Below are 14,578 nucleotides of genomic sequence, written 5' to 3' on the forward strand. Positions count from 1 at the left end.
TGACAATGCAGTGAATTAAAAAATAAATTTAGACATAGTGATAACCCGTAAATGAAACAGAGTTGTGTTACTCTTATTCTCTTCTTGAGGAAAATGAGAAAACCAGAAAAGGAATATCTTAACTTTATCATTCCCTTTCAACTTTGAATCACAGCTTGAGAATATCACTGAATTGTATTTAGGCTATTAAAAAGTTTGAGATGAAGAGAGGATGGAAGTTGAAGAGTCAGTAATAAATGAAGAAAAACAATCGGGTCAAATATTTAGCCTCTTTCCACAAACTACAATAAAAATACCTAACATAACCAGCGACATTTATTATTACGAGTAGCTATTACATAAAGAAGGGATAAAAAGCATGAACAGTGTTAGGCAACTTAAAAAATTAATCATAGCAATAACTCAGCACTGTTTCTGTGATTAACTTTTAATATAAAATTATAATTGTTACATCTATTGAAATTCTTACTGCTTTAGCATATTGAAGTATCATCTAAGCATTCCATATTACCAAATGAGAATAGATGAGATCTCACCCCCAAACAGTACCTGTACATAACTATGGGGTTGGTATTTTGGTTAACATAAATGAATGTCTGCAGTGCACAAAATAACTCTTCATTAACAACAGGTTGTAATTGTTATCAACAATAATTGTAATGATTAACAATAAAATTAATTGTAACAAGTATAAAATTAATTACAATAACTTAGCTGTCAATTAACAATTAATTAATGACAATTCTTATATAGAATTATGTTGGCTATTCTAAGTCTCTTCCAGACTAGAGAAAGTTTGTTGAATCCTGCCCTTTCCTCTCCAACTTACATATGAATGCAAAAAGTTCTACAATCTGCTAGAAGTTCCCAAACCAATTTACCTATGGTGCTATAAGAAAAATTAAGCCACACTTACTATTATCAATACCTAGAATAGTGACTGAAATACAGTCATGATCAGAAATTTTCATTATATTGAATTAATCAAGTTTTGAAACGGCTACTATAGTAAGCATTGATATTTTCCCTAGAAGAGTAGTAATGTTCACCTTAATATTAAAATTTTAAGAACATCATAGCAATGGTTCTCCATTTTTTTCCTGCTCAAACCTGAAGATATACAATACATGTACAGGCAGCATTCTGTCACTATGGCAACAATTCTCAAAGGAGGTGGCTATATTAAAGAATTATCAATTACTTTCTATGAAAGGCTTTTGATAATCCTGTGTGGTGACAGAAAAGCTTAGCTTTCCAAACCGACATAGAAGGAATATTAATAAACTCCTACCTGTTCTGGCATAGCTCCATGTTCAATTCCAGTCTTCAATAATCTGTAGCAATTACCAAACAGATCCCATTTTGTAAGGTCATGAGCACTAAAATAAACAAAAATGTATTAACTTTATTCTAGAGTACAAGAAAACTTAAATTTGAGCTTACTTTCAGTGACTGGAAGAACTGCAAAATTGAAAAAGATCTGTAATAAAAATGTTTGAGGGCTCTTAGGAAGGAAGGAAGGAAAGAAGGAAGGAAGGAAGGAAGGAAGGAAGGAAGGAAGGAAGGAAGGAAGGAAGGGGTAAACAAGAGAGGGAGAATAGGAGGGGTATGGAGAGAGCTCAAGCTGATATTAGGAAGGAATTCATTGAAAGAAACCAATAACAATAAAATTTCATGTATTTCAGTGAAGGTTACTACCACATGGTCCATCTAAGCTTATATTCCACATGGGTAAACTTTCTTTCTTTTTAAAAATACCTTAAACCAATATATTTTAAAATCCATTCACAATTTCAAAATACAAACACATGTATTTTTGAAAAAGAGAATTGACAAAACCAGGGGAAAGAAAATATGGCAACGCTCAATAAATTTAGTGTAGCTATTTACATGGGCTGAAGACTTCAAAACAATAATGCTGAATTGATTTACAAACCCATCAATAAAGGGACATACAAATTACAATCTGAAAATGACATTTATTTCATTGAATGAGCTTTTTTTCCTTATTCAAATCCGACTATTCTGTCTACATAAATAAACAAGAACAATTCAGGAATAAAAGCTCAGAAATAACCTTCATGGTATTCCCCCAAACACTCTTTCTTATTTAGTAAGATTTTTAAAAGCTATCAATTGAAAATTATGCCTATGAAACTCAAGCTTATAGGCTCATCAAATTTGTTGAAAATACTGATTAACTTAAACCTTTACAGTGTGCATTCATTACACTGGATGATAAATCTTCCTTCTTAAGTAACCAAATTATAATAAAACCCCATAATTTATCTGAAAAAAATCTGAATAAAGAAAAAACAATACAGTATATCTCACTATTTCTCTAAAATTTCCCATTGTTATATGGATGCTAAACAAAAAGTAAACCAATCTGTTTTATGTTGGTTAGTATTTGTTATTCAGCATATCTACTTTAAATAAAACCACGTACTTGTGAAAAGAAGTTAACCGCTTTAATGTAGAAAGAACATTGTAAATATCATCATCATCAGCTTCTTCTCCCTATAAATAAAAAGTAGACATCACCTCATTACTATAACTTTACTCATTCTCAAATTCACCTGAAAGTCTATTAATACTGCCTAAAGAAAAATTCTTTTCTATTATATAAACAGTACAAATTCACTGTTGGTAAATAGTAAAATACAAAGCAAAAAACCAAAAAAATAAAAAACACCTATATTCCAACACCAAGGGATAACCAATTTTTGCATTTTAAACAATGTCATAAACATGACTTTATACACTTTTCTGATGAATACTTTAAGATAAATTTCTTGAAATTATTGAGTGAAAGGGTATGTACTTTAAAGATTTAATAGTTATTTCCAACATTTTACTGGCTGTCAGTTACTTCTGTAGCTTCAAAATCACAATGAAAAATAAAATGGTTGAAAAAATTTTTTTGGAAAGTTAAAATTAAATTTAAACGTAGGGAACATTTGGTTACATGCATTAAAAACAAAATCGTATCAGCCTTTAGTCAGAGCACAGAAAACTATGAGGGTTCCAGGTTGCCTTATACAGATTGGAGGCAGAGAAAAGGAGGCGTGAATCACAAATAATTATAAAAATTACCAGTTGGAGATGTTTGCTGCTATCTTGGGCACACCATGGGTAATCAGTCATTCCTTCTAAACACACTTAACTTTTATGTTCTACTCATTAGCACATCATGATCATTTAGTACTATTAAAAGCAAATTAGTTTCCAGGAATAGAAAATGAAAAATGATTTAAGAAAAGCCAGTCCTTAAAAAGATTTTTCTTAAGAGAAAAAAAAAATCTCACTTTTATAAAACAGATTTTAAAAAAAAGAAAAATAAAGTGAACAATTGCAATAATTATGCTAAGTTCTAAATGGGGTAGAGAATTCTACTAAATTTTATTTTAAAATGAAAATAATTTACACACTCAGCTACCTTGCATAATTATTAGCTAGAAATATTATATGTACACATTAACTTTAAACAGACCTCTTGCAACAGATCTTCCACAGAATGATTGAATCGATCTACAAACTCATCAATCAGCTGGCTTCGAGCGATGTCAACTCTGTTCTGGATGGTATATTCTTCACTGCATAATATACTGTAGGTTTTACTGCAGGCTTCTAGAACATCTGATTCTACGTGTTTCTCCACAACAAACTTAATCTGTTTTAACAAAGCATCCAGATGCTGAGGAGGAAAAAAGAAAAACTATGCTATTGAGATAATAAACAAAAAATAAAAATAAGCATCTGTCAAATAACAAATAAACATATATAACCACATAAAATTAAAATAATCCAGTTAATAAATATGACTATAATAGCAGAATTTCGATTTCATAGTGTCTTACCTTTTCCATTCTACCTGTGCTATAAATTTCTAGATCAAAATACTGTGGAATTTGTAGCAAGTTTGCTACCTTCTCTGCATCTGCAGAATACTAGAAGGAGGAGAAGCAAAGGAAAAAAGAAGTAATTACTTTAATAGTATAGTGTAATAAGCAAGCTCAGTGATATATTATCACAAAAAATGTAAATAAAACTGTACCTTTGATAGCAACATAGGAAGTGTGATAATAAAATGCTCAGTCAATTTGTTTCTATCATCAATTTGAGTTTTCCTTTCTTTGGCAGTTAGCACCTAGAAATAAATTTAAATGGGCAAAGAATAAGAGTGTCATATACTAATTTATAAATATAGAATATTACATGGAATAATGAAGCCCTGGCAGGTTATGTAACAGAATTTTAAGAAGAGCGTAACAAACTAATTACTAAAATAAAAACATCTAGCCTCATGCAAATTTCTAGTTAACATACACTACTTTATTAAATAGCTACTTATTTAAGAATAATTAAAGTTTTGTTACTTGCTTAGATTAAAAGAAAAAAATAAACATTTCTATAAAACTAGTTATAAATATAAAAATATTAGAACCAATGGAGAAATAATTTTTCTAGTGTTTTAATCTCAATATGTTAACAGTGATCTCTCATATGTTAAACACTTCTCTAAAAATATTTAGAAACTAATGTTTTTTTAATACCATCAAGCAGTTAATAAATTTTCACTTATTTTTATAGCATATACTAACAATATGGCTAGACTCATTCATATTTGGATCTCCTTATAACTTAAACTCATAAATCTGTTAGGCAATAATCAAGACAGAGGGATATATACAGCCTGTGGTCACTGAACAAATTCAAGCAGATGATACCCATCATTTTAGCCTGAATTCAACTAGTTAAACCATAGGTGGTTCCAAAAGTAAAATATTAAAATTCAAGTTCAGTTAAGATAATCATTTCCCCAAAGTATTCTGCATTTTGTTATTATCTTGAAGGAATTTACCATCATAATGTTGGTTTCACAGAACAGAAATACTCCAGTGTTAGTGCTGTTTATGTACTCCTGACATTGCTGCTGGCTTCCCCCAAAGCGAATGATCCAAGGGAGAATAAGATGAGGATGAAATAAGTGCCTGACCTAATAATCATATAATCAAAGATAGCTATTTCCCCAAAATCAGTATCCTTAGACCTTTCATATATTGTCAAATGAATTTCGAGACTTCTCAATATCCTGAATACCTTTCTAGACATATATTCTACTTTATATCTAGTGCCTTTGCTTTGTACAGAACTAAATACAATATTGGTACGTCATTCCAAAGTGATTATTTTGCATGTGTAAGAGGTTGAAAAACAATAAAGCCCCAGAAAAAAGAATCAGATACGAGCCCGTTACTTCTTGCACATATTCTCAAACATTGAGGTTCACATTTATAAAGTGGCCACATGGTGAGGATCTAAGGCCTCTTACCAACAATCAACACCAAATAATCAGCCATGTGAGTGAGCCATTATAGACACAGCAAATTAACAAGCCTTCAGAGGCTAAAGTCCTGACTAACATCTTAACTGCAACCCTATGAAAGACCCTAAGTTAAAATCACAGCTAAGCCATTCCCAAGTTTCTGACCCACAGAAACTATGAGATAATGAAGGCTTATTGTTTTAAGCCTCTAAGTTTTGAAGTAATTTTTTACATAGCAATAGATAATATAAACAGTAAAGACAGAAAGTGAACCTGAGTATCTTGCTCTAAAAGAAAGCAAGAAAGTGCTCCCAAAAATGATAAGACATGTCAAAAGGACAAGAAATTAGCTTGAAGGGGCTCTCAGTCCAAGTTGGGACTATACATATTTTTTAAATTTTATTTTGGAAAATTTCAAAAACACTCATACTATCGTTATTGTTTCATCAGTTCCCCTAAAGTTTTTTTTCTTCTGAAGCATTTTAAGGCAAATTCTTCATGTATCATTTCACCCATAAATATTTAAGACTATGTTTCTGACAGAGGAAGGCTTAATAAAACAATCTCCAACAAAATGAAACAATAATTCCTTAGTATCATTTCATTTCATACCCAGTCCATAGTTTCCTCAATCTCCATTTTTTTGGATTCTTTCCTATACCTGTATTCATATTTAATGTAATTTTTGATATGGTTAAATTTATGTCAGCCATTCTGCTATAGTTATCTGTATAGCTTACGTCTTTTTTTGTGTTTCTCTGTTCCTCCTTAACTGCCATCTTTGGGGTTAAACGTTTTTTAGTGTACGATTATAACTTCTCTGTAGATCTTGTATTCTCTTTTTAGGTATGAGTGGTTGCTTTAGGGATTACATTATACTTCTTTAACTTATTAAAATCAACTCCAGCTTAATACTGAATTAATTAACAGCAAAAAATGGCAATTTTGCTCCAATATAGTTACATTTTCTTTATTCTTCTTTGTGCTATTGTCACATATATCTATATATCATATCATCTTAATACTATAGTGTTATGATTACTGCTTCAAATAATCTCATGTCCCTTTAAAGAAATTAAGAGAAAACAATTTTAAAAATGTGTAATATACACAGCCTTTTATATCCACCATATATTTGCTATTTCTGGTACTCTTCATTCCTTTCTGTTGATTAGTTACCACCTGGTATTATTCTTTAGCGCATAAAGGACTTCTTTCAGTATTTCTTCTAAGGCAGGTCTTTTAGCAACATGTCTCGCAATCTTTGTTTATCTGGGAATGTTTTTATTTTACCATCATATTTGAAAGATAATTTTACTGGATTTAGAATTTTTGGCTCGCAATTTTGTTGTCTTTCAGTGAATATGTCATTCTATGTCTTCTGGCCTCCACTTTTATTGATAAAAAATCCACTGCTAACCCTAATGCTGTTGCCCTCTCTACATGAGTTGTTTTTCTCTTGATGTTTTCAAGATTTTTTGTTTTTGGCTTTCAACAGTATGATTATCCTGTGTCTACAGGTGATTTTTTTGTTTATCCTGCTTAGTTTTGTTAAGCTCTTTAGATCTGTGGATTAATGTTTCTCATAAAATTTGGGAAGTTTTTGGCAATGATTTCTTCAAATGTTTTTCCTTCCTCTTTGTCTCACTCCTTTCTTCCTGGGACCCCATTACACAAATCTGATATATTAGGGCTGTTATCAGATTTCTCAGACTGTTCATTTATCTTCTATCCTTTTATCTTTCTCTTCTTCAGAATGGATAATTTCTAGTAATCTCTCTCCATATTCACTGTTTCTTTCATTTCAAATCTCTTTTTGAGCCCATTTAATGAATTTTACATTTCTGTCTTTTACTTTTCAATTCAGAATTTCCATTTGGTTTTTCATTTCGGAGGTCCCTTATTTTTTGTCACTTTTTTTCTTGTGATTCTTTGAACATATTTTCCTTTCTTTGAACATATTTACAAAAAGGGCTCTGAAGACTTTGCTAAACCCAACAACTGGACCTACTGAGAAGCCATTTCTATTGTCTGCTTTTATCCCTGAGTATAGCCACATTTTACTGTTTCTTTGCCTATAATTTTTCTGGAAAAGTGGACGTATCTGGATAATATAGTAACTATGGATTTTATCTTATTCTGTTAAAGTTTCATTTTAAAATTAAGTAACTTTTAACTTAAACAGTACAATTTGTCTCTCCCATGATGTGTGGCCTCTGCTTGGCGTTTTTATTCTTATTGTTTTTCACTTGTCTTCCTAGGAGTCCCGTTTTTCAACAGATTATTCGTCAGTCAATGATTTGGGCAGAGGTTGTGCTCAATCAAATACTTCAAATCTGTAAGGCTTCTCTCCTCTGAGACCTGATCTGTTTGTAGGTTAGAGAGCATATTCAAAGTTCAGCTCAGCCATTTCTTAAGTTTGGCTTGACTTGTTTTCTCTTGGGTTCTCTCAGGTTTCCCAGTCAGCCAAGAATGTGTGGATAGCTTATCTAACTCTTTTATAGATTTCTCATTTCCAGAATTTTTTAGTTAGATTCTGGGCCAGTCCATTGTTCTTACCAACTGGGACCACAACCTCTGTATATCACAACTATGGGTTTTCCTTGGTCTTTTCTACCAAGTTTGCCATTACTAGTTGACAAAAGGACTTTTGTTACTTGTGCCTTATTGAGTCTACCCCGCTGACAGCAAGCTGCTGGTTTTTGTGGACAGTACCACTCTGGTAAAACTACAGATCTCATCAATCACACTAGTGAGGTGTGTGTATATTGTAACCTCAGGCAAGAAAGCCTGGTGCTTTTACTGGGAGCTTTAGCGGTTTTTCAAGAAAAATACTTGTCAATTTGTTTTTTATCTTTGGTAAATTTCCAAAGCCCTGATATGTTGTCAGTTTGTTTTTTTACATTTTTAAATTTTTACACCTTTTCTCTTTTTTAAATCTGGAATATATAGCTCTTTTTAATTCAAGTATAGTTGCCATACACATACTTATTTTTTTCTTGCAGAGAGGAACTGCCTACCTCTTCATATCACCAGAGCCAGCCTTCCCATCTATGATTATCTCAATTCATCTTTAGTAATATTAAACCTGCATTATTAGCTTCCATATTACAGGTGAGGAAATAAAGGCACAAAGAAAATAAGTATCCAAAGATTACATAGTTGTTAAATAGAAGAGCTTGCAAACTAGGCAGTTTACCTTTAGGGCCTTTCTGCAATTTTAAAAGACTATAAATGTGAAAATTCTTATAAGTACTAGAATAGAAGCAGGTACAGGTGCTATCAGAGCATGGAAGAAAAGAATCTATTTTTGGAACATGATTATAGCTGACAGGCTATAAAGGTGAAGAACCACAACATGTGTCGTTTACAAAAATACCATGCATTGAGGGATACAAATACCAGTATAATTGTCAAATACGTAAGACAGTTAATTATATTAAAAACCTTTTTGTAGATTTCTCATTAATATAACTTACTCTCTTGCCAGTACCCCTTCCCACTGGAGGATGTGCCTCAGCAGCTTGACGAATTGTACAAACCATTAGCTCTATAAGAGCGCTCTCTTGACGGTCAGACATTGCTAAGGAGAAACAAAACACATTAGTATGAGTAGATTTATAATAAAAATGCATTAAAAATGAACACAGTTATAAAAAAACTGCAAACATATTCTATTACTAATTATTTTAAAGACAAATTAAGTGCTGTACCTTGTTTTCCTTTTTCTAAAAAGTAGCTATGTGCTTGTTGTTAAGTCAAACAAGAAAAGACATATCATATACAAAGTAAAAGAGGATAAACTTGTTTTCTCTAATACTTGGTTTCTTCTAATACTATGCTTCTGAGTTAGGCATTGCCAGAATTTTACTGTATTTCCTTCTATATCATTTCAAAGCTCTATATCCTTCTATATCGTATTCAAAGACATAACAAGGTATCTTTTTAAAAAAAAGATCATGCTATCTTTCAACATATTTTAAAAAAATTAACAATAGATTTTAAACATCAAGTCACTGCATACTCATATGAATAATTTCCTTAATTATAAATTATTATGATGACATCATAGAAATGGCAGCGTGAAGTGAGCCTCTTGAAATCCCCCCTGGAATTTACAACAAATTGAACAACTATAATTCCACAAAGGATTCCCTGTAGAGCAGATAGGCAAGGCTAAGAGATGTGCAACTGAAATAATCTAAAGGTGGACACATTGGGTGAGCAGGGGAGGAGGGAAGAGGGAAGTGTGAAGAAGCAGGCCACATGGGCGCTGGATGCAGACCAAGCTCGGAGCTCCGAGCTCCCTGCAGTCCAGAGCAACCGCAGTCACGGGAGAGGGAAGAATTCGGACTGCCGGTAGTCCCCTTATGGCCCACAGTCCCACCTGAGGGATGAGCATATAACACGGCTGAACCCAACGGCAGAGACCTCAGAGCAAAGACTGAGGAAGAAGGGTGAAAATGGAGGTTTAAGCCCTCTCACTGCCAAGGAGAGACCAGAAGGCTTAGGCACGGAGCCTAGCCATCTCCTACCTACCCTCCCAGATCTCACCCACACCCATCCTCCCAGTCCTAAAAACAGAATGGTAGCAGTGTCAGATCAAAAGAACAGAATATTTGCAGTTCTGAGAACTGCGGCCCCACAGCTACAGACTTGCAGCCCACCTAGGTCCGGACAGGGAGCCCCGGGGGCAGGACAGGCTGTGCTGGTGTCACCGCCATTGCTCACAGCCACCGCTCAAAACCCACCCCCATCCCCGCCTCGACCTATCTGGGCAGATCCCTGTAAGGATAAACAGAGCTGCTGAAACACACAGTCCCTGAATCTGGTGCAGGAAGACCTTCAGAACTTCAGAAGCTTTACACATCCCCCAATGGAGGCGGTTCCCTGAGACCCAGGCATCCTGTTCACAGAGGAGAAGTCCACCTTCCAGGGAATCCTCCCACTGTGTCAGAAAACAGAAAGTGCAGAGAAAATATAACACTACAACATGAGAGAGAATTAAAGGCTGCAGTTGGAAAGAAAATAAAGCATTCTATCAACACCTACTGGGAAGCAAAGGAAAGACCTCTTCCTACCAACCTGTTGCTGAACCCACTCCTGTAGATGCCTAGAAAGGGAAATAATAATTCACTAATTGTCATGAATAACCAACGTAAAAAGGCAGCACAGAAAGAAAGTGAAAAGTTTCCAGAAAATGAACTTAAAGACATGGAAATATGGGACTTAAATGACAGAGAATTCAAGATTGCAGTTCTGAAAAAACTCAACGAGATGCAAGAAAACACAGACAGGCAGTTAAATGAACTCAGAAACACAATCAAAGGACAACATGAACATTTTACCAAAGAGATTGAAATTTTAAAAAAGAACCAAATAGAATGTTTGGAGAATAAGAACTCAATAAAAGAAATGAAGAATGAAATAGCCAGCTTAGGACGATAGAGCTGACCAGATGGAGGAAAGAACCAGTGACATCAAAGATAGAAATCTGGAAATGACACAGATCGAAGATGAGAGAGACTTGAGAGTTAAAAGAAATTAAAGAACTCTACAAGAACTTGCTGACTCCATCAGACAGAGCAATATGAGAATAATGGGCATATCAGGAGGAGAAGAGACAGGAAACAGAAAGAACTTCCCAAACTTGTGGAAAGAACTGGATCCTTGAATCCAAGAAGCAAATAGAACACCTAATTACCTCAACCCCAACAGGCCTTCTCCAAGGCACATTGTATTGAAGCTGTCAAAAATCAACAAAAAAGGAAGAATCCTCACAGCAGCAGGGAAAAGAAGACAATAACCTACAAAGGAAAGCCCATGAGATTATCATCAGATTTTTCAGCAGAAACTCTACAAGCCAGAAGGGAGTAGACTCAAATATTCAAACTATTGAAAGAGAGAAATTATGAGCCAAGAATAATATATCCAGCAAAGATATCCTTTAGATATGAAGGAGGAATAAAGACCTTTCCAGACATACAGAAACTGAGGAATTTTCTAACACATGACGTGCCCTACAGGAAATACTGAAGGAGGCTATCCGACCAGCATAAATAGGGATAATTTGTGACAACAAAAACATAAAAGGGGGGAGAGAAAAGGTCTGAAGCAGCACAAGGAAATGGAGAAAGTAAGCATGCTAAAGAAAATGGAATACTCTAAATATGAAACTTTCTTTTACATAAACTTAATGGGTAACGACTTAAAAAAAACCCAGAACTGAAATATGTAACATAGTAAAAGAAGAAACAGAGGGAAAAATTATAGACAGCAACACTGAAATAACTGACAGCAACAAAAAGGCAAAGAAAACACAGTCCTACCAGAAAACCAAAAATAGAATGGTATGAAATCCTCTGAAATCCTCATACATCAATAATCGCCCTAAAAGTAAATGGACTGAACTCACAAATAAAAAGGCACAGAGTAGCAGAATGGATCAAAAAACTAAACCCAACCATACACTGCCTCCAAGAGACACATCTCAGCTACAAGGACAAATATAGACTCAAAGTGAAAGGGTGGAAATTGACACGCCAAGCAAATGGCATCCAGAGAAAATCAGGTGTAGCCATACTGATATCAGATGAAACAGACTCCAGGACAAAAAAAGTAACAAGAGACAAAGATGGACATTTCATAATGATAAAGAGGACTATACAACAACAAGACATAACAGTCATCAATATTTATGCCCCCAATCAGGGAGCACCAAAATATACCAAGCAAGTACTAACAGAACTAAAGGGAGAAATTGACCAAAACACAATTATAGTAGGAAACCAAAATACATCATTGACAGCTATGGATAGATCATCCAAGCAGAAAATAAATAAGGAAATATCAGCTCTAAATGACACATTAGATGAAATGGACATAATTGACATTTACAGACACTTCATCCTAGAACATGAGACTATACATTCTTTTTTATGTACATGGAACATTCTCAAGGATAGACCATATAGTGAGACATAAAACTAGCCTCAACAAATTTAACACTGAAATCATACCAAGCATATTCTCAGATCACAAGGCCTTGAAATTGGATATCAACTGCAAAAAGAAAGCAGGAAAAATCACAAATATGTGGAGATTAAACAGGAGAGATCAAAAGATACATAGAAACAAATGACAATGAAACTACATCCTACCAAAATTTCTGGGACATAGCAAAAGCAGTTTTAAGAGAGAAATTTATATCGTTACAGGTCTGTCTCAAGAAATAAGAAAAATAGCAGATAGATTCTCATGTTTCACCTTAAAGAACTGAAAAAGAACAAATGAAACCCAAAGTCAGCAGAGGGAAGGAAATAATAAAAATCAGAGCAGAACTAAAAGAAATAGAGAACAAAAAGACAATGGAAAAATTAATGTAACAAAGAGCTGGTTCTTTGAAAAGATTAATAAAATTGACAAATCCTTGGTTAGACTCACTAAGATAGAAAGAGAAAAGATACAAATAAACAAAATCAGAAATGAAAGACGGGAAGTTATCATGGATGCCACAATATACAAAGGATCATCCAAGAATACTATGAAGGACAATATGGCACCAAATTCAATAAGCCAGAAGAAATAGACAAGTTCTAAGAAACATATAGCCTTCCTAGGCTGAATAACAAAGAATTGGAAAATCTACATACACCGATCACAAGTAAGGAAATAGAATCAGTCATCTGAAACCTTTCTTTTCAAAAGCAAAAGTCCGGGACGAGATGGCTTCACTAGTGAATTCTACCAAACCTTCAAAGAGGATCTAATACCTGTCCTACTCAAACTTTCAAAAAAAGTGAAGTAGAGACAATACTCCCTCACTCATTTTATGAGGCCAATACGACCCTGATACCAAAACCTGATAAGGATCACACACACAAAAAAATTACAGACCAATATCTCTGATGAATACAGATGCAAAAATCCTAAACAAAACTCGAGCAAATCGAATGCAACAATGCATTAAAAAGATTATACTTCACGACCAAGTGGGGTTCATCCCAGGGGCACAAGGATGGTTCAACATCCGCAAATCCATTAATGTGATACACCACGTAAACAAAATAAAGGTCAAAAATCATATAATTATATCAATACAATGTTTCCCTGAAAATAAGACCCAGTGGGACAATCAGCTCTTAATGCGTCTTTTGGAGCAAAAATTAATATAAGACCCGGTCTTATTTTACTGTAAGACTGGGTTTTATATAATAAAGTACCAGATCTTATATTATCTTTGCTCCGAAAGACACATTAGAGCTGATTGTCCGGCTAGGTCTTATTTTCGGTGAAACACGGCAGATGAACAAAAAGCATTTGACAAGACACAACATCCATTTATGATTAAAACACTTAATAAAATAGGTATAGAAGGAAAATACCTTAACATGACTAAAGGCCATAGGTAACAAACCCTCAGCTAATATAATTAATGGTAAAAAACTGAAGCCCTTTGCTCTATGTTCAGGAACACGACAGGGCTGTCCCCTATCACCTCTGCTTTTCAGCATAGTATTGGAAGTCCTCTCCAGAGCAATCAGGCAAGAGAAATAAATAAAAGGCATCCAAATTGGGAATGAAGAAGTTAAATTGTCACTCTTTGCAGATTACATGTTGCTATATATAGAAAACCCTAAAGACTCCACCAAAAATCTATTGGAAACAATAAACAAATACAGTAAAGTTGCCAGCTACAAAATCAACGTACTAAAAGTCCATTGCATTCCTGCACACTAACAATGAAATCTCAGAAAAAGAAATTTTAAAAAGTTCCTTTTGCAATTGCAGCAAAAAGCATAAAATACCTAGGAATAAACTTAACCAAGGATGTGAAAGACCTATATGCTGAAACTATAAGACATTTTTAAAAGAAATTGAAGACGACACAAAGAAATGGAAAGACATTCCATGTTCATGAACTGGAAGAATCAACCAAGTTAAAATGGCCATATTATGCAAGGAAATACACAGATTTAATGCAATCCCCATCAAAATCCCAATGGCATTTTTTAAAGAAATAGAACCAAAAATCATCACATTTGTATGCAACCACAAAAGACCCCAAACAGCCAAAGCAATCCTAAGAAAAAAGAACAGGGAGGTATCACACTCCCTGACTTTAGCTTGTACTACAGGGCAACAATAATCAAAACAGTATGGTATTGGCAGAAAAGCAGACACACAGACCAATGGAATAGAATTGAGAACCCAGAAATAAACTTACATAAATATGGACAGACAATTTTT

General features: G+C 34.0%; 1 protein-coding gene across 3 annotated transcripts in view; it reads right to left on the reverse strand.

The window, feature by feature from the left end:
• STAG1 (STAG1 cohesin complex component) overlaps positions 1-14,578 on the reverse strand; it is a 354,275-nt gene that overhangs the window by 63,766 nt on the left and 275,931 nt on the right. For all 3 annotated transcript variants that reach the window (XM_019747971.3, XM_019747962.3, XM_074312886.2), the window contains 6 exons: positions 8,809-8,912; positions 4,058-4,150; positions 3,861-3,950; positions 3,494-3,697; positions 2,450-2,520; positions 1,292-1,379 (listed from right to left, as the gene is read on the reverse strand). In XM_019747971.3, the coding sequence (XP_019603530.1) occupies positions 1,292-1,379; positions 2,450-2,520; positions 3,494-3,697; positions 3,861-3,950; positions 4,058-4,150; positions 8,809-8,912 (650 nt within the window). The remainder of the gene's footprint in view (positions 1-1,291; positions 1,380-2,449; positions 2,521-3,493; positions 3,698-3,860; positions 3,951-4,057; positions 4,151-8,808; positions 8,913-14,578) is intronic.

The sequence above is a fragment of the Rhinolophus sinicus genome, chromosome 5, assembly GCF_057876585.1.
Source record: "Rhinolophus sinicus isolate RSI-liver-muscle chromosome 5, RSI-T2T, whole genome shotgun sequence".
NCBI lineage: Eukaryota > Metazoa > Chordata > Mammalia > Chiroptera > Rhinolophidae > Rhinolophus > Rhinolophus sinicus.